This window comes from Schistocerca cancellata, chromosome 5 (assembly GCF_023864275.1).
Source record: "Schistocerca cancellata isolate TAMUIC-IGC-003103 chromosome 5, iqSchCanc2.1, whole genome shotgun sequence".
NCBI lineage: Eukaryota > Metazoa > Arthropoda > Insecta > Orthoptera > Acrididae > Schistocerca > Schistocerca cancellata.
This window is the reverse complement of record NC_064630.1, coordinates 116,062,612-116,081,257: the sequence shown is the minus strand read 5'-3', so window position 1 is coordinate 116,081,257 and position 18,646 is coordinate 116,062,612. Positions and strand designations below refer to the sequence as shown.

At 42.8% G+C, this 18,646-nt stretch overlaps 1 protein-coding gene across 1 annotated transcript in view; it reads left to right on the top strand.

Annotated features, from left to right (window-relative positions):
• Positions 1–18,646, top strand: part of LOC126188388 (hemicentin-2-like) — a 761,121-nt gene that overhangs the window by 253,977 nt on the left and 488,498 nt on the right. The window contains exon 3 of the mRNA XM_049929988.1: positions 5,967–6,175. Within this exon, the coding sequence (XP_049785945.1) occupies positions 5,967–6,175 (209 nt within the window). The remainder of the gene's footprint in view (positions 1–5,966; positions 6,176–18,646) is intronic.

The following is an 18,646-nucleotide window of genomic DNA, read 5'->3' as shown; positions in this document are numbered from 1 at the left end:
CATAGCAAAACACTAAGCGTGGAAGAAAACTGTGATCCTCCATCTTACAGAACTCCACACGTTGTTGTTTGTCACCTTCACGAAGAGCTTTTGTATGGTTTGATGTGAAAACTCGACGCAACAGACGTCAGATGAATATCGGGGCCGCGCGGGATTAGCAGAGCGGTCTTAGGCGCTGCAGTCATGGACTGTGCGGCTGGTCCCGGCGGACGTTCGAGTCCTCCCTCGGGCATGGGTTTGTCCTTAGGATAGGTTAAGTAGTGTGTAAGCTTAGGGACTGACGAACTTAGCAGTTAAGTCCCATAAGATTTCACACACGAACATCGGTTGGCATATTGAGCTGTCGAGCAGCACGGCGAACGGATTTCTGCGGACTCGTTGTGAAACCATGGCGGATGCGTTCGACGTCTGTGTCAGACACTCAGGGGCTGGGCGGCGATTTGCCTTGGAACAAACAACCCGTTCCTCGGAGTTATTCATGCCATCGCCTCTTTCTCTTTGCTGTGCGAGGATCCACACCAGACGTGGTACGAAAGTGACGCTGAACAGTTATTACTGACCCGCACTGCGCAAAACGTCTTCTGTTATCCCGGCAGCATTTTTACTAGAACTGAAGTGGGTGCACACTGCTACTACCCGACGAGAACCGTGTTAAACTCGAGAGTTTGCTCTTTGCAGCAGTGCTTTGTTCACGCACATACCTCAAATGACATAATAGTTACTTTTTTATATCGCATGATTCTTTTTGATTCCGTAGAAATGTTGGAACACGTGAGGCAATACTGACCCTACGACTTATCTTACAAGAAAGACGAAGTAAAGGCAAACCTACGTTTCTAGCATTTGTAGACTTAGAGAAAGCTTTTGACAATGTTGACTGGAATACTCTCTTTCAATTCTGAAGGTGGCAGGGGTAAAATACACGGAGCGAAAGGCTATTTACAATTTGTACAGAAAACAGATGGCAGTTATAGCCTCTACTCGATGTTATTCAATCTGTATATTGAGCAAGCAATAAAGGAAACAAAAGAAAAGTTCGGAGTAGGTATTAAAATCCATGGAGAAGAAATAAAAACTTTGAGGTTGGCCGATCACATTGTAATTCTCTCAAAGACAACAAAGGACTTGGAAGAACAGTTGAAGGGAATGGACAGTGTCTCGAAAGGAGGGTATAAGATGAACATCAACAAAAGCAAAACGAGGATAACGGAATTTAGTCGAGTTAACTCGGGTGATGCTGAGGGAATTAGATTAGGAAATGAAACACTTAAAGTAGTAAAGGAGTTTTGCTGTTTGGGGAGCAAAATGACTGATGATGGTCGAAGTAGAGAGGATATAAAATGTGATGATGATGATGTCCTCCTCGCCGTGTCCGGCGACAGCGACTCCGTCAGTATTCTCTGTCCTTGTTGTGGTAGGCTCGGATGTGGCTCGCGAATCCGAATTTCGCTTTGAATATCCTGTTGCATGGAGCAGTGAAGTTGACCAGCAGAGTTGTAAGTATACGTGTAGACAGGCTTGAGCTGAGATTTTCGGAGCTCTCTTTTAGCATCCAGGTCCATTAGACGCTTTTGCTCGAATTGTTCGATGCTCTTATGTACAGTTGATCGCCACTCCGATCGGCGCAATGCTAGCTTCTCCCAACGGTTGCTTGGGATGCCACAGGCTGCAAGGTGGCGTTTAATGGTGTCTTTATATCGCAGGTGTTGACCACCTTTCCTCCTCTTCCCGCACGAGAGCTGCGAGTAGAACACCGCTTTAGGTAGCCTACTGTCATCCATGCGTACTATGTGACCACTCCATCTAAGTTGATGTTTCATTATTAAAGCTTCAATACCAGCCAGTTTCACGCGGCGCAAAATCTCCGTGTTTGGGACACGGTCTTCCCATTTGATGCGCAGAATTGATCTCAGACATCGAAGATGAAATTTATCTAGCTTCTTAATGTCAGCTTTGTAACAGCACCAGATTTCCGAGGCATAGAGTAAGGTGGATAATACTACTGCTTTGTAGACTGCAATTTTTGTTTGTAGTTTGAGATCATGTGATTTCCATACTCGGTCATTAAGCTTACCGAAGGCTGAGGCTGCGCTGGCTATACGCGCTGCGATTTCCGTTGTCAGGCTGTTGTCACTTCTAATTTGACTTCCCAGGTATTTGAACTTTGACACATTTTGCAAGGGGTTTGTTATTTATCTCAATACTAGAGTCATCTGCATTAAGACCTCTAAGTGGCTGTTTGAGAACTTGCGTCTTAGTGATGCTAATGGCTAAGCCAAATCTTCTGCAGGAGGCATTTAGCAGGTTTATGTAAGTCTGAAGAGTTTCGCAAGAATTAGCCATCATGCATACTTCATCCGCGTAGAGAATCTCTAAGATGGATAGTTTGGTTACGCGACTTTTTGTTCTGAGGCGAGAGATGTTGAAGACACTTTTGTCTGTCCTTGTGTCGAGACTAATTTGATTACTACAGGCTTTGGTCGCGTCTCTCATAACAACTGCGAAGTAAAGTGAGAAGAGTGTGGGAGCCAGAACACAGCCTTGTTTTACACCACATGTCACGGGAAACTGTTCTGAGAGCTTGTCCTCATGGCGGATTTTTGCCATCATGTTTTCATGAAACTGCCGAATCAAACTGACAATTTTGTCAGGGCAGCCAGTTTTCTTTAGTATGATCCAGAGAGCTTCCCGTGGGACACGATAAAAAGCTTTTTCCAGGTCTACAAAGCACATGAACAAAGGCCGATGTTGCTCTAAGCTTTTCTCTTGCATTTGTTTGACACCAAATATGGCATCCATTGTGCCTCTGTTTGGGCGAAAGCCACACTGGGTCTCTGGTAGCAGTTTTTCTGCAAAGTGTGTTAACCGGGTGTTAATTATGTGGGCAAGGGCTTTTCCCGCTGCTGAGAGAAGAGAAATGCCCCTGTGGGAGCTGCATTCTGATATGTCACCCTTGCCCTTATAGATCTTGGAGATACAAGCATCTTTCCAGACTTGTGGAATCATTTCATACTTCCAAATCCTTAAGATCAGAGCAAACAATGGTTTCTTGATGTTTGGCCCCCCATATTTATATAGCTCTGATGGCAAGTTATCTAATCCTGCTGTTTTGTCATTTTTCAGCTTAGCCAGTGCTGAAATGAATTCATTGTAGGAAGGGGCATCCGCAAGTTGTTCCTCAACTGGCAGGTCTTCAAGTGCTTCTATGTATGGAATCTCGGTTGTCTGATGGTCGGGATTAAGAACGTCATTAAAATGTTCCGCCCATCGAGACAGGATGTCACTCTGTTGCGTCAGCCGACAACTTTCTTCTTTGTTATAGACTGGTGCTATCTTCCCAACTCTTGGACCAAAGATAGTTTCCAGGGACTCAAAGGATCTGCCCGTTTGGTGTGTGTCGGCATATAGCTGTATTTCATTTGCTTTATTTGCCCACCAACTGTATTTGAGAGCACGTACCTTCACTTTCAGATTGTAATGCGCTGCTCTACGCTTGTTGTCATCAGGGGTGCGAAGAGAGGTTCTGAAATCATTAATTAGTTTTCTGATCCCTGGATCTGAGTCGTCAAACCAGTCCTGGTGCTTCCTCTGAGGCTTTCCCAAGACTTCTGAAGCACAGCCACGCAGTCTGCTAGCGTATGCACTCCACTGTTCATCTACAGGGGCAGATTCAGATATCAAAAGGCCATCGACACCAAATTTTTCATCCAGTTTTGCTCTCATATTTTGATCATTGGCCAAGATTTTGCAGGACAATGTTGTTGGTATTTTGTGTGAAGCTCGGCGTGGTGCCTTCAAAGTTATCTTTAATTTGGACCTCACGAGTCGATGGTCTGTCCATCCCTGAGCGCCTCTCATTGCACGTGTGACCAGTACGTCACCAAGATCTTTTTTCCGTACTATCACATAATCCAGAAGGTGCCAGTGTTTAGATCGCGGATGCATCCATGTCGTTTTATATTTTTCAGGCAGACGAAAATATGTATTTGTCAGACAGAGTTCAAACTCGGCACATAGAGTTAGAAGATCCAAAGCATTCGAGTTGCATTTTCCAATCCCATGGCGACCGAGGACTCCATTCCAAGCACTGAAATCATTCCCAACAAGAGCATTAAAATCACCAAGTAACAGAAGTTTATCTGCAGAAGGAATATCCCTAAGGACATGTCGGAGGTCTTGGTAGAACTTGTTCTTCTCTTCATCCGGAGATGGCAATGTAGGTGCGTATACATTGATCAAGTGAAGATATTTCTTGGATGCCAGGTGAAGTCTGAGTGTTATTATTCTGTCATTGATACCTTTTGGGAGTTCTGTTAGTGAACATGCCAATTTATTGCGTATGGCAAAGCCTACCCCACTTTCCGCCCTTTCAGTGGATGATTTCCCACTCCAGTAGTAGGTATAACCTCCGAGCGGTTCACATAACTGTCCAGAGTCACTAAGATGTGTTTCACTTATGGCGGTAATGTCGATGTTATATCTAGCCAATTCCCTTGCGATAAGTCCTGTCTTTCTCTCTGGGCACTGATTATGGTCGTTATCCTGTAAAGTACGGACGTCCCAGACTCCAATTATTAGATATTTAAGGTAACTGTTTATTTTATTATTTTTTTGACCGCATATGTTAGTGAACAAGTGACCGCAGTTTGCCACTTGTGCTGGGTTGAGACGGGCTATGTTTAGGCCACCTTTTCTACGCCCCTCCCTGGATTAGGGAAAGCAGAGCGATCCTAAATAGGGCTGCTTTGTCGTCTGACGAGCTGCCGAACCAGTCCTCCCGTCTCTCACGAGTACCAGAACGACCATCACCGTCTGACCGCCTAACGTGCAGAGCACCAACTAAGGTTCAGGTACACCAAACCCTTGCCTCACCATCAGTACTCCATCGCCGCAGGACTTTCAATGCTCATAGTCCATTGAAACTTTGCCGGAGTCATCTGCGCGTGAAGCTACTTAAAGTGGACAAGCAGTTGCGGAGATGCAGATCCACTCTCTCGTCCTCTGCCTCTGGTTGGCAGTGGATCGTAGGGCCGATACTACTGGCAAGAGGCAGGGGATGCAGTGAATGGCCATATGCCACTGGAAGTATCCTGACATACGCCCTTAAGGCACATCACAGGTGCCTTGCTTCGTCGGTACAGAAGCCGTGAGTGTTTACCTATCGATATTACCCGCCTCCTACACCGATGAAGAGACTGACAGAAGGGAAGAAGGAAAGGGAAGGGACTGGAAGGGAAAGGGAGGAAAGGACGGTAGGTCGTTGTAGACTGGCAATGGCAATGGCAAGGAAAGCGTTTCAGAAGAAGAAAAATTTGTTAACATCAAGTATAGCTTTAAATGTCAGGAAGTCGTTTCTGAAAGTATTTGTGTGAAGTGTAGCCATGTATGGAAGTGAAACGTGGACGATAAATAGTTTAGACAGGAAGAGAATAGAAGCTTTCGAAATGTGGTGCTACAGAAGAATGCTGAAGATTAGATTGGTAGGTCACATAACCAATGAGGAGGTATTGAATAGAGTTGGGGAGAAGAGGAGCTTGTGGCAGAACTTGACTAGGAGAAGGGATCGGTTGTTACGACATGTTCTGGGACATCAAGAGATCACCAATTTAGTACTGGAGGGTACAAATCGTAGAGCGAGACCAAGAGATGAATACACTAAGCAGATTCAGAAAGATGTAGGCTGCAGTAGGTACTGTGAGATGAAGAAACTTGCACAGGATAGAGTAGCATGGAGAGCTGCATCAAACCAGTCTCAGGACTGAGGACCACAACAACAACAACTGTATGTTACTAAGCTGCAAGTTAAATCTTGGAAAACCCTCGACGAAGTGTCTGTTGATAAGTTTGTTTTTGTGCAAAGCTCAAGCATGCGATAGTTATTTATTGTAAGAGATGGCTGACTCGCCTCTGCGGCGGCCAAACAGCACACAGTGTACTGAGACCGGCTCGCTCCCGTCTGCCCGCAGCGTGGACGCGCGCGAGCGCGACTTCTCGCAGGCGGAGCGCTGGTCCAACGAGACGGTGTTCGGCAGCCGCGCCTACTTCGTCACCGACCGGCCACCCGCCGCACTCGCCGTGGAGAGCGTGCGGCCGCGAGACCAGGCCACCTACCGCTGCCGCGTCGACTTCCGCTTCGCGCAGACGCGCAACTCCAAGGTCAACTTCACGGTCATAGGTGAGTGCCACCACGTCCGCGACCGCAGCTTCTGAGTGCAGCGCGCCGGCTAGAACAGTGGATTCGAATGAACACTGAACAAATTTGCATGTTTCAATCACCGTTGTAACCGAAGATACAATCCGTTGTTCCATGAGTTAACGAGTTTTAACCTTAATAAAAGTGACTAAAATGTTGGTCGATGAAAATATCTCGTAGCTATTTTTGGAGGTTTTTTTTTCCCACATTCACAACATGTTTCGCTCCCAGCTCTCGATTGGTCACTTGTCAGTAATTAAAATTTGGGATTACAATATTTTCCAATATTACAAATGCAAGTATATACAGCGTGTCCGAAAAGTCTTTCCGTGATTACATAAATTGATAAATCAGGCTAGAAGTAAGATACAAATATGAAACTGGTGTCTAATTGTTTACAGACTATCAAAGTTTTTTTCACACATCAGTTAAACTCCACATGAACACCATTGGTAGCACGTAGCACATGTAGGCGATATTCAATTTCCGTCCACACATTAGACAACATCACAGGAGGGATCGATTCAACGACTGTGGTTATCCGTTGCCGCAGGGTTTCAAGATCTGGTACACGTGTTCGGTCGACCTCGTACTTGACATAACCCCATAAAAAGAAGTCTAATGGGGTTACGTCAGGAGAGCATGGAGGCCAAACCGTTGGCCCATCACGATCAATCCATTGCCCAGCAAAGGTCATATCGAGATAGGCACGGACGTCCAGACCCCAATGAGGCGGTGCACCGTCTTGCTGAAACCAGACATCGGGGTGATACTGAAGCAGCTGAGGAACAGCATACAGTTGTAACATGTCCAGATACACTGCAGATGTGATGGTAGCGTCAGCGAAGAAGAATGGCCCGATAATTCGATCGTGCAATAGCGCGCACCAAACATTCACCTTTGGACTGCCTCTGGTGCACTCCATGACCTCGCCAGTGGGTTTTGAATCCGAAATGCGCACATTATGGCGATTTACTACCCCACTGACAAAAAAGGTCGCTTCATCGGAAAAGGCAATTCGTCTGTGATAACCATCATCGTCCTCGAAACGTGATAGCATTTCGACCGCAAAGTCATATCGACCTGTACTGTCATTGGGCAACAAGGCCTGAACGATTTGCACTTGGTATACACGAAACAATAAACGTTTGTGTAAAATGTCATGGAGAGAGCTTTTTGGAATCTGTAATTCCCGTAAGGCCATGCGCACCGATTCCTTCGGACTTCGCAGAAAAGACTGCCTTACAGCTTCCACCCTGTCTGCTGAGGTTCTTGGTCGACCAGACCTCGGAAGGTCAGCAACCGATCCTGTGTTCTTGAACCTCCCATACCAGGCTTTAATGCTCTTGACATCAGGTGGATTCCTTCCAAATGTTGTCTGGAAGTGTCTCTGCACTGTGGTTGGTGATCGTGTTCAACTGCTCTTACGTACTGCGAACCCAAAACAAAAAAAAAACAAAAAATTGATAGTTTGTAAACAATTCGACACAAGTTTCATATTTGTATCTTACTTCTAGCCTGAGTTATCAATTTATGTAATCAGGCAATGACTTTTCGGACACCCTGTATAATTACGAGGTTGTAAAATGCACAAAATAATAAAAAATGGAAGATGCAAGCACCATATGCTATTTCTGATTTAAGGAAATATTATTATTACCAAGCAATGCATTGAGAATGGGAAGCAACATATACCTGCGTGGCTCCCTTTCCCGACTAGACAATGCCCCGTACCATTGTGGAACAGCGAGGCTTTGTGCGAGCGAGGTGCGATTTGAGAAGTGAAGTTTGCTAAGAAATTCCCTGACGTCACTCGCACTGAAAATGTACCTAAGGGCCAGTTTAAAACTGAGTTTGAAGAATATTACGAGGGGGGAATATAATTAGTATATTAACGTCGGCCTCGACTGTTCTGTCCACACAATGACACGTCGGACACGGTTAGCTCTGTGAAAAAAAAAATTGACACATAGAAATTAAATGATTCAGGTTGTCCAACTACCAAAGCAAACACAAAGTAGAGTAATTGACACTGTAGTCACGAACCTGGATTCAAAACACATATAACATGTTAACACTTGCGTCAATAAAAATGACAGAGTCTGAGCGGCTTGAAAAGTTTAGAAATCATGCAGAAATGTTCATTCATTAACCACTCTGCGTTTTTCACACATAGTAGTCTCACATTCAATAAAACAACAGTATATCTCTGTAGATTTAAACAAATTACAAATCTTATAATGACACCTATGTAATTGTGCGTCCGTATTACACAGGAGATAAAAAGAGAGTGATATCGTCCGGCAGTGGACGAAGGGTTGTGCGCTTGGTTTTTTTGTAATATTCAAATGTCTTCAGAGTCTGTCTTTAATATCGATGTTTCTACATGCGCGCTGAATTAGTCTATAATTTCTTTGGCGCGTCAATAGCGCTGGATTAATTTCTTCTTGTAAATCGTCAAAATACATCATTATAATACGTAGTTAAATTTTATACATTGGCAAATAAATGGCTCTTGGCCTCTTTCATTCCTCAAATCACTGTTTTATGAAACGAGATGTGGCGGTGTGAAAATACATCTCAAATTACATAATCTCAAAAGGCAGCTGTAAACGCCGTACATCAAGAAACACGTGTGGTATATCAGGTGCAATAACCTTTAATTCGCACATACAGAAACCAAATGTACTAGCGCGACAGCGGCAGGTAACACGCAAAGTGGTGTGTTATGTGGCAGAATCGTCAGTATCACAAGGAAACTTAATAAAAGTCGTACATCAAGATTACTAACAATGACAGGAGTGAAGCTCAAACACATAAAATCGTATAAGATTCGACAGTAAATACAGTATTACATATGAGGAAATGACAGCATATAAAAAAATAAACTCAGAATTTCGGCAAACGTCAACGAACATTTGGTGTTATAAACAGCGGCCGCAAAGAGAACACAATTTTTATTTTCAATGACTGTTGAAGAAATTATAAAAAATAAAAAACAAACACTTTTATGTTTCACTGTTTTGCTCATTAACTGCTTGGTAATTGAAGCATCGTCTACGTACGAAAATTTCTAGATCTTCTAAAATATCCAAACAAACCCCTTTATTCTCATGGTGAAGAATCTGTAGATTGTTTTCAATGTCACGAAACTGCTGGTTACACTGACGTAAATGAGGTCCTAGTAGACTGTCAAAGCTGGGGTAACCGTGGTCCCCATGTCGTGTTGACTCCCAGGCCGTCCGATAAAAACCCTGGCACAGGCTCTGGACCTAATCTTACTGACCTCCCCATTGCAAAACTTATTAACAAGCTGCTCTATACTATGGCGTAGGAGTTCTCCAATTTGTTAATAGCGTTAAAACCTACCTCCATGTAATGATTCTTATACTCATTACTAATCTTCACAGAGGGTTGGCCACCATATGTCACAGCAGCATATCCTACTACTTATTCTTTACTCCGGTCCTTTAGTGCGTCTGTGTAAATTTTTTTCACCCATTTTCCTAATATCACTTTTCTCTAAATACATTTGCGTTTCCTAACGGTGGTCTGTTGGTCAAGTACAAATTGTTTTAACCTTTGGAACACTGAACTAAAAAATGCTTTCTTCTGTGATGAGGGATGATTAGAATTCTCAGCAATAATGTTATATGTTGTTGTCGGCATACGGAAAACCTCGTATTCTAAGCACTGGTCATTCCGACTCATACGTAAATCCAAAAAGTTAAGAGAAATCTCAGCTTCAAACTCAATAGCGAAATTTAAATAACGGTGTAAAACGTTAAAAGTTCTTGTAGCCTGAGTGCCTCGTCCTTACTTCCCGTAAAACGAACGCTATATCAACACAACGTTTGTAGAGTACAATTTTATTAACTAGCTCATTCTGCTTCGCCAAGAGTTCACGTTCAAGACTATTTATAAAAATCTCGGGTAGAATGCCAGAAAGGCTTGAGCCCATTGCTAAGCCGCCATTTTCACGAAAAATACGCTCATTCATGGAAAAATAATCAAACGAAAGCGATTGGGCTAATAGGCCAATCAGTTCATTTACAAATGATAAACCTGCTCTGTGACTGAAAATAAGATTATTATTAACCAACTCTAAGGTTTCTGTAATAGAAACCTCAGAAAAATAAATGTAACGTGACAGTGCCTTTGTTTTCTTGCTAGCGTGCGTCTGCAGTCATGCTACAAATTAGTACGGAGGGTCACAGTAACTCAGCACTCCGCTAGGGGATTGAAACAAAAATAGCACAGCCATTTCGTTCTCGGCCACAGCAATAACCGCCATTTTCCTTTGGGTCTTCTGGAGACGCGATGCCATACTGTGGCATAGGAATTTACGTGTCTACCACGACTGCCGACAAACAAAATTTTAATTTGGGAAGTGAAGATTAAAACCGCATGAATATCGTGACTGTAAACGCTTGAAGATTCCTGGAGACAATCCCAGTAGAAGGTCTTGAAACGTGCTGGGGCGTGCTGGAAAATAATGCCTCCAAATTTTTATGTGAAAATTCTTTAAGCTTTTTAATAAAACATACGTTATTGAGAGTCTACGTCTTCACTTTTGATGTCTACGTATTTACTGCCCTCTGCTGCTAGAGGGGTCCAGATTGTTGCGTGTAACATGGCGGTGCGTAATGTAACTATGTCTGTGTCTCAGGAACAACATCAATCGAGTTTCGAACACGAAGAGTTCGTCCAGATGCTGCCCACACTCTCCTTGAGCATGACAATGCCAGAGCACACACGTGCGATGAGACATCCGCAGACGTCTGCAGCAATCCGTCGCCTTCGATTCACTATCACTAATCATCCTCCATACAGTTTTGACTTCGCCCCATCCGCTTTCCGTGTTTCCACAACTTAAAGAACCCCTTCGAGGACTTCACCTTAATAGTGGTGAAGCAATGCAACCAATGGTGAGTCTGTACTACGTCAACTAAGCCAAACTTTCTACAGTGGCGGTATCAAATAACTGTTCTCTTGTTGTGAGAAATGTGTTCGTCGCCAGTGTGACTACGTTGAGAAATAAATACGTAGACACGAAGAGTAAAGTACAATGTTAATGAAGTTGTCTTTCATCTAAATAGCCTAAAGAATTTTCACGTTAAATACTCGGAGGCGTTACTTTTCAACACTTCCTCGTAGTCTGAAGAGGAACATAGGACGGTGTAATAACACAGAAGAATTTAGCTTCAGACACTGAATGACTCAGTCACAAGTCCGCGTACACGTAAATATAATGTGCTCCTATGTGGATGCGGCTCGAATGTAAACAATTTACCTACTGTACTAAACTTACACCAAGTGGCCAGAAGTCACGGGAAGGCACTGAATGTGATGTAACTAACGTGTCGATCCCAATGAGCCCCCCTAATTAGTAACAACACAGAGTCATGCACATCACGAAGTGTTGAAATCGTACAGGAGAGAGGGTCCCCACCTATCTTGCAACGACACCGGCAATTTTTCTTGTGCAGTTGGTACTCGGTGCCTACAAAATCCCATAAATACTCGAATTGGTTAAGATCAGGAAAAGTGGGGTTGGGTGGATCGCCATAGTCGCGAATTCGCTGAACTATTCATCAAGGGAATCGTTTGTACAAAAGTGCTACCATTCCCACAGGATACTCTATTAGCAGAATGGGTTACTGATGGACTGTCCATATAATGTGCCACTGTCAGTGATGTTTGCATTCGGACAATGGTACCTCAATGCGACAGTGTGGGTACGGAGCGTACCATAACTGTGCCACATCCTACATGGACGCATCCTTTTTGACAGGCAGAAATAGCTTCATAGGGCTTACGCCCCACTATCACGTGGCCGTCCCCTCAGTGTAAGTGAAATCGGCATTTACGCGACCATGCAACACGCCACCTCTGTACACTTATCCAGTTCAAATGGCTCTGAGCACTATGGGACTTAACATCTGTGGTCGTCAGTCCCCTAGAACTTAGAACTACTTAAACCTAACTAACCTAAGGACATCACACACATCCATGCCCGAGGCAGGATTCGAACCTGCGACCGTAGCAGTCGCGCGATTCCGGACTGAGCGCCTTAACCGCGAGACCACCGCGGCCGGCACTTATCCAGTGGCGAAGGACGAGCAGGAGATTAGTGTTTAACGTCACGTCAACAACGAGTTGATTAGTAACGGAGCACAAGCTCGGATTAGGGATGGATGCAGAAGCATAGCGGCTATGCTGTCTTTAAGGAACCATCCTGGTATTTTCCTTACGCGATCTGGAACTGAGTTCGAACCGTCGTCCTCCCGAATGCGACTCCAGCGTGTGAACCACTGCGCTACCCCGCTCGTTGAGCCAGTGATGTTAGTCCACATTAAACGATTAGCTCTGTGTCGAACTGTCAGGAAAGGGACACGATCAGTCGTCACCTGCTGAAAACTATGCAGTGCATTTATCTCCGTACAGTCGTGCCCGAAATGGGTTTCAAATACCTAATATTCAACCCGTCAGTGATTTGAATCACAGTATACTGGCCATCGCCCTTTATGCTTGGAGCTGTCACCATCCATTGTCATAACCTTCTGGTAGCCTTCTTCGGCGGTTTGCACGTGTGGAAATGTTGTCTCTGTGATATCTAAGGTACACTCTACAAACCGTTGACTTTAGAAAGGTAAATTCTTGTGTCATCCCTGACAGGCTATATCACATACGTCTTGCACCGATTATCGTCATCCCACGTGAACAGTCAGTTAACTTCTGCTATCTTCACTGTACACCAGTCTCTAATATCTTGTCTGCACTCGCACCATATAGTGAAGCTAGCTACATCTCGGCGTCATTCACGGCAAATCTTCAGATGCGCCAATCCTTTCCGTTACTGTGGGCATTTCGATTCTCTTTCCATAGTCAGAAGTTTCTTTGTAATTCTGGAAAACGAAGTAAATGCGGATGTAACGACACGCTGAAGCTATTCACGCTAACTTTTGTTTCATTTCCGCATGTAATAAAATTGTTACTCCATCATTACGTATTGTAGTACAACATCTGCTACATGCACACACATTCCAGCTAAAATGTATTAAATATTGTATCACTTTAGATTATTCGATCTCATTGGGCTCGCATCTCGTGGTCGTGCGGTAGCATTCTCGCTTCCCACGCCCGGGTTCCCGGGTTCGATTCCCGGCGGGGTCAGGGATTTTCTCTGCCCCGTGATGGCTGGGTGTTGTGTGATGTCCTTAGGTTAGTTAGGTTTAAGTAGTTCTAAGTTCTAGGGGACTTATGACCACAGCAGTTGAGTCCCATAGTGCTCAGAGCCATTTGAACCATTTTTTTGATCTCACTGGGATGAGCACATCGCCATTTTGCATTACTGCGAAACGTAATATTCGTGAAAACAAAGTCAAACGGAGTGTCAAATATTTCACAGTTTCAGCTAGTAACAGAAAACCCTAATTTTGGTGCACAACAGCGACAGCATCGTGCCATTCAGTACCTTCCCTTCGTATAAATGCGTAGCATACACGTCTCAGATCACACAGTTTGTAGCCAGACCACAGTATTGTTTCAGGAATGGAGCATCACTGGATAGTTTAACTTATTCTTTTCCTATTCCTTTTTAGGGCTAAATGTAAATTTGAAGAAATTTTTTTATATCGATCAAATGCATTTTTATGCGAACCACGTTAGTCTCTTACATGTATCGGGGAATTATGAAAGTAAGAAAACAGCAGGAGCACATAGACCTTCGTGGTTAACAAAAAGAGATAAATTGTTAATCTCATTCTTTGCAGTAAAGTAAGGAATGGCACTGTGTTCTCCTCCAAAACTTGTGTTTATGTACATCAGTTAGCTATACTGTGCAGTCAAATGACGAAAGGTCTTATTCCATAAGGCATTATTAAGTGGAAATATTCCGAATACGTCAGGTGGTCGATTCGATTGCATCCAAGGCGGGCAGTTATACGCAGAGCAAAACTACCTGAAATTAATTGTTTCGGCATCACAGTAATATGCTTCTTCCAGTTCAAGTTTATGTCAATACCATATGGAGCATTCCATACTGTTACTGACTTATATCCAGGTGCTACACAAATTGTTCTTATCGCTCTATTTTTAGTAGAAAATTGAATACAGTGTGTTTTCTCTAAATTTACGGAGAAACTGTTCTCCGAAAACGATCTGTTGCATCCTCTTTGATGGGACGTTTTATAACACTAGTATCGTTTGCAAAAAGTAACAGTTCTGCTTGATGAATGTTACACATGAAGAAAGAATAGCAGTGGACGCAAAATGGAACCTTGTTGGACTCCCTTTGTGATCTCTGACCAATCATTAGAACTTTCTCTCCTACAAACAGTGTTTCAATTATTTAGTATGAAATTTTTCGTTCTGTTTTACGTATGATTCAATGCATTTCATTCTAACCGCATGTAAAGATCACAAAAAACTCCCATCTGGCTGTATTTTTTTAATTATGGCTTGAGATGTTTAGTGTCTCGCTTTCGATAAAGTGTAGTTAGTACTGGTTAAGCAAGCCTGCTAGTGCAGCACTTACAGCTTAACTGGATCCTTTGTGGCTAGTGTTGCGATTCCTTAAAAATCGAGAACTGTGACTATGGACATATGCTGGTGTGCCGCATAATTTGACGTCACAGTCCTTTGGGCTGGAAACGTGTAACTCCGTTGGATTCAACCCAGTACATTCGGTTCCTAAATGACAGCAGACCCGAGTATGAATTTGTTAGCTCATACTCATCCCGGTATGTTTGTTAACGGTTTTCAGGTTAGTTACTATGGCAACAGGAAAAATTAGTTTGCAGCTTGCTGCTAGTACGAAGACTACCTTTAGACGTATAATAGTTTGCATATAGATATAAAACCATTTTAACACCCATAAAGCAATGTACATATATGTTGCATTTCAGCCTTCTCTGGATTTATCATTATCGGTTGCTTCGAGGCGCACCGAACGTCCACGTTCTCGATCTGGTGTGATTAATTTGACCAAAACTTGTAGTAGTAACCTATTATGAATAGCTAGATCCCCATCATTAACTTCACGGAATTCTAAGTAATATAAGCACCGATTCATTCAAATGGGTCATAAATATCTGATTAATAAGCCCCAACTGTCAATCTTTATGTTGTCTTCATCAACGAATCTACGATGACCAGGATGTAAAAGACACGCGTCAACACGAAGAGCTTAATGCACTGTTAGAAATGTAAAATTATAAACGAGTTAGTGAATGGGTTTACAAGATCTGCAACAAGTCTCACAAAAAACCAGTGTTATTGTTGGTTGTGACATCCGTAGGTGACTAGCTTTCTTCCACATTCACCTTAGAGAAAATTGACCCTTTTGGTAAAACACTTCGCTTAATTTTTTTTGGTGAATCTCTGGCTTCGTTTCCAGTTGAGCACACTAGTAGTACAAGTGACTTGACAGAATGTTGGTAGCCCTCTTTCTCAACTGTCTGCAACAGACAGTGAAACGTTGCAGTACAATATAAGGAAAAGTTAAGTGGTCCCACTTTACCTCTTCCCGATGGTACGTTCTCAGAAATTTCATATTTCATTTAAGGAAGATGTTTGAAAAAAAATAAAAAACACTCCGTCTATAGGCCAGAAGTGGCCCATCGGGGCCATCCGACCGCCACGTCATCCGCATTGGAGGACGCGGATAGGAGGGGCGTGGGGTCAGCACACCGCACTCCCGGCCGTTATGATGGTATTCTTGACCGAAGTCGCTACTACTCGGTCGAGTAGCTCCTCAATTGGCATCACGAGGCCGAGTGCACCCCGGAAAATGGCAACAGCACATGGCGGCATGGATAGTGACCCATCCAAGTGCCGGCCACATCCGACAGCGCTTAACTTCGGTGATCTCACGGGAATCAGTGGATCCACTGCGGCAAGGCCGTTGCCGAAGATGTTTAATAGAAATTAATTTCTCTTTGCCTGTCCTAGTCCGTTTTTCTATGTCCAGCTTGTTTCTTCCGTAGTGTGTATTTTGCTTCTTAGCTATCGGAATTGCTCCACTTCACCTATTTTGAAGTCTTTACTTTATCGCTGGTCTCATTACTACTACTATTCATTTCTTCTCGCTCCAGTTTTCTCTTTTAGCCCATACTGTGTACTCGTTAGACATTCAACAGGTGCTGTGAGTCTTCTTCACTTTTAATAAGGATAACAACATTGGCGAATCTTATCATTGATATCTTTCATCCCAAATTTTGATCTCACTCCTGATTAGATTAGATTATATTAGATTAATACAAGTTCGATGGATCATGAATACGATATTTTGTAATGATGTGGAACGATTCAAATTTTCCAATACATGACACAATTAAGTTAAATTAACAACATAATTAAGTTAATATAACAACTTTTTAATTTTTTATTTTTTTTTTATAATTTTTTTTCTTTTTTTCTCAATTTATATCTAAAAGTTCCTCTATGGAGTAGAAGGAGTTGTCATTCAGAAATACTTTTAATTTCTTCGTAAATACTTGTTGGTTATCTGTCAGACTTTTGATACTATTTGGTAAGTGGCCAGAGTCTGTAGTGGCAGTATAATTCACCCCTTTCTGTGCCAAAGTTAGATTTAATCTTGATTAGTGAAGATCATTCTTTGTCGTAGTATTGTAGTTATGCACACTGCTATTACTTTTGAATTGGGTTTGGTCGTTAATAACAAATTTCATAGGAGAGTATATATACTGAGAAGCTACTGTGAATATCCCTACATCCTGAAACAGATGTCTGCAGGATGATCTTGGGTGGACTCCAGCTATTATTCTGATTACACGCTTTTGTGCAATAAATACTTTATTCCTCAGTGATGAGTTACCCCAAAATATGATGCCATATGCAAGCAATGAGTGAAAATAGGCGTAGTAAGCTAATTTACTAAGATGTTTATCAGCAAAATTTGCAATGACCCTTATTGCATAAGTAGCAGAACTCAAACGTTTCAGCAGATCATCAATGTGTTTCTTCCAATTTAATCTCTCATCAGTGGACACGCCTACAAATGGTAACACAATAAATAGTACAAAAAAGAAAAATACGTTACATTACTTTAATATCTTGACCACTGAAATAAGTATCTTCAGCTGAAAGTAGCGCACTTGACATCTTTATAAAATAAGTTGTGTTAATCTGTACTAGGTCCTCCAAATTACTTCCTAAACTGACAAAGTATATTTAATATTGTGTCAATAGCTTTTTTAAATGAAATAAATTTGTTTTTAGTTTGTAAAGCAAATTTTCTAATCACGTTATAGTTCGGAGGGTTCCCAAACAGGTAGCGAACTCTGCCAAGAGCCCCCCTTCTCCTAGAAACCTCGCGCAGCGAGCGCGGCCACAAGAGAAGTAATCAACATTTCCGCATTTTGTTTCGGCGTGCTTTTGGTAGCGGTAAGTTGCGTCTGTGGCCCAGGAAGTTAGCTAATGAGGGCGATGTCGCTGTGATTGCCGGTGAGAGTTTCCGTGCAGCCAATTACGACAAAGTTAGCCCTGGTCTCGTGTGACGGCACGGCCAGAGATAAACTGGGACTGTGTCCGTTCACCCCTTTCGTGAATTCTGCCGCAGAGACCGTGAATTCGAAGCATGAGGGGAGTAACCCATCTCAGTGTAGCACAAACGTACTCTTCGCACAGCGATATTAAAAATGTATTTTGTCCTCTGCTGCATCAGACATTCGGGGCAGTTAATAAAGCCAAATCCAGTCTGGAATTTGTGTAATACCGACACATGGCGACGAAAAGTTAGTGAACCATTCATTTTGACTTTGTTCCTATCTGTCAAGATGGAGAAGTTATAGCTTGAAGTCAGTGACTATTTTAAACTTTCACGCGATCCGTCGAATATATCAGCATTTCAGTTGGAAAACTGCAGACAGCATATATAGGACATACGAATACGTGTCCCACTCGGTACTGTTCCACCCGCCGAATTCTGAACCAAACACAATACCGTGCGGCGGCGCGGTTCTTTCCGTCCCTTTACGACGAACCTGCACCTACCAGTGAACATTGCCTCAGCAGATCATCAGTAGGAAAGCCGAGTGAAACCTACTGTACTTCGACGTGAACCAGGCTGCAATTTAAGTCACTAATCTACGTTTCGGGATAAACACGAAATGAAAGTTTGGAAATTTTTTCCTCAATTAATATATTCTGAAACTTAGGTGAACAAGTATCACTGCCAAGCCCGTGCTAGTCTTAACACAGTCACTCATAATTCCATTCACTCACGTTAGCAAGTTTATGGTGTTGCATTTCCTGAAAACGTAATAGCTACAAAAATATTGATTGTTTTTCATTGATATTGCTCGCTAAATATTAAGTTTGTCGGTACCAAATGCAGTCACAGTTCTTAGCCACCGACCTGCTCAATATGCCACGCGGAATATATGTCTTATCTCGCCACAAAATTCACTTAAATAATAAGAAATTTCT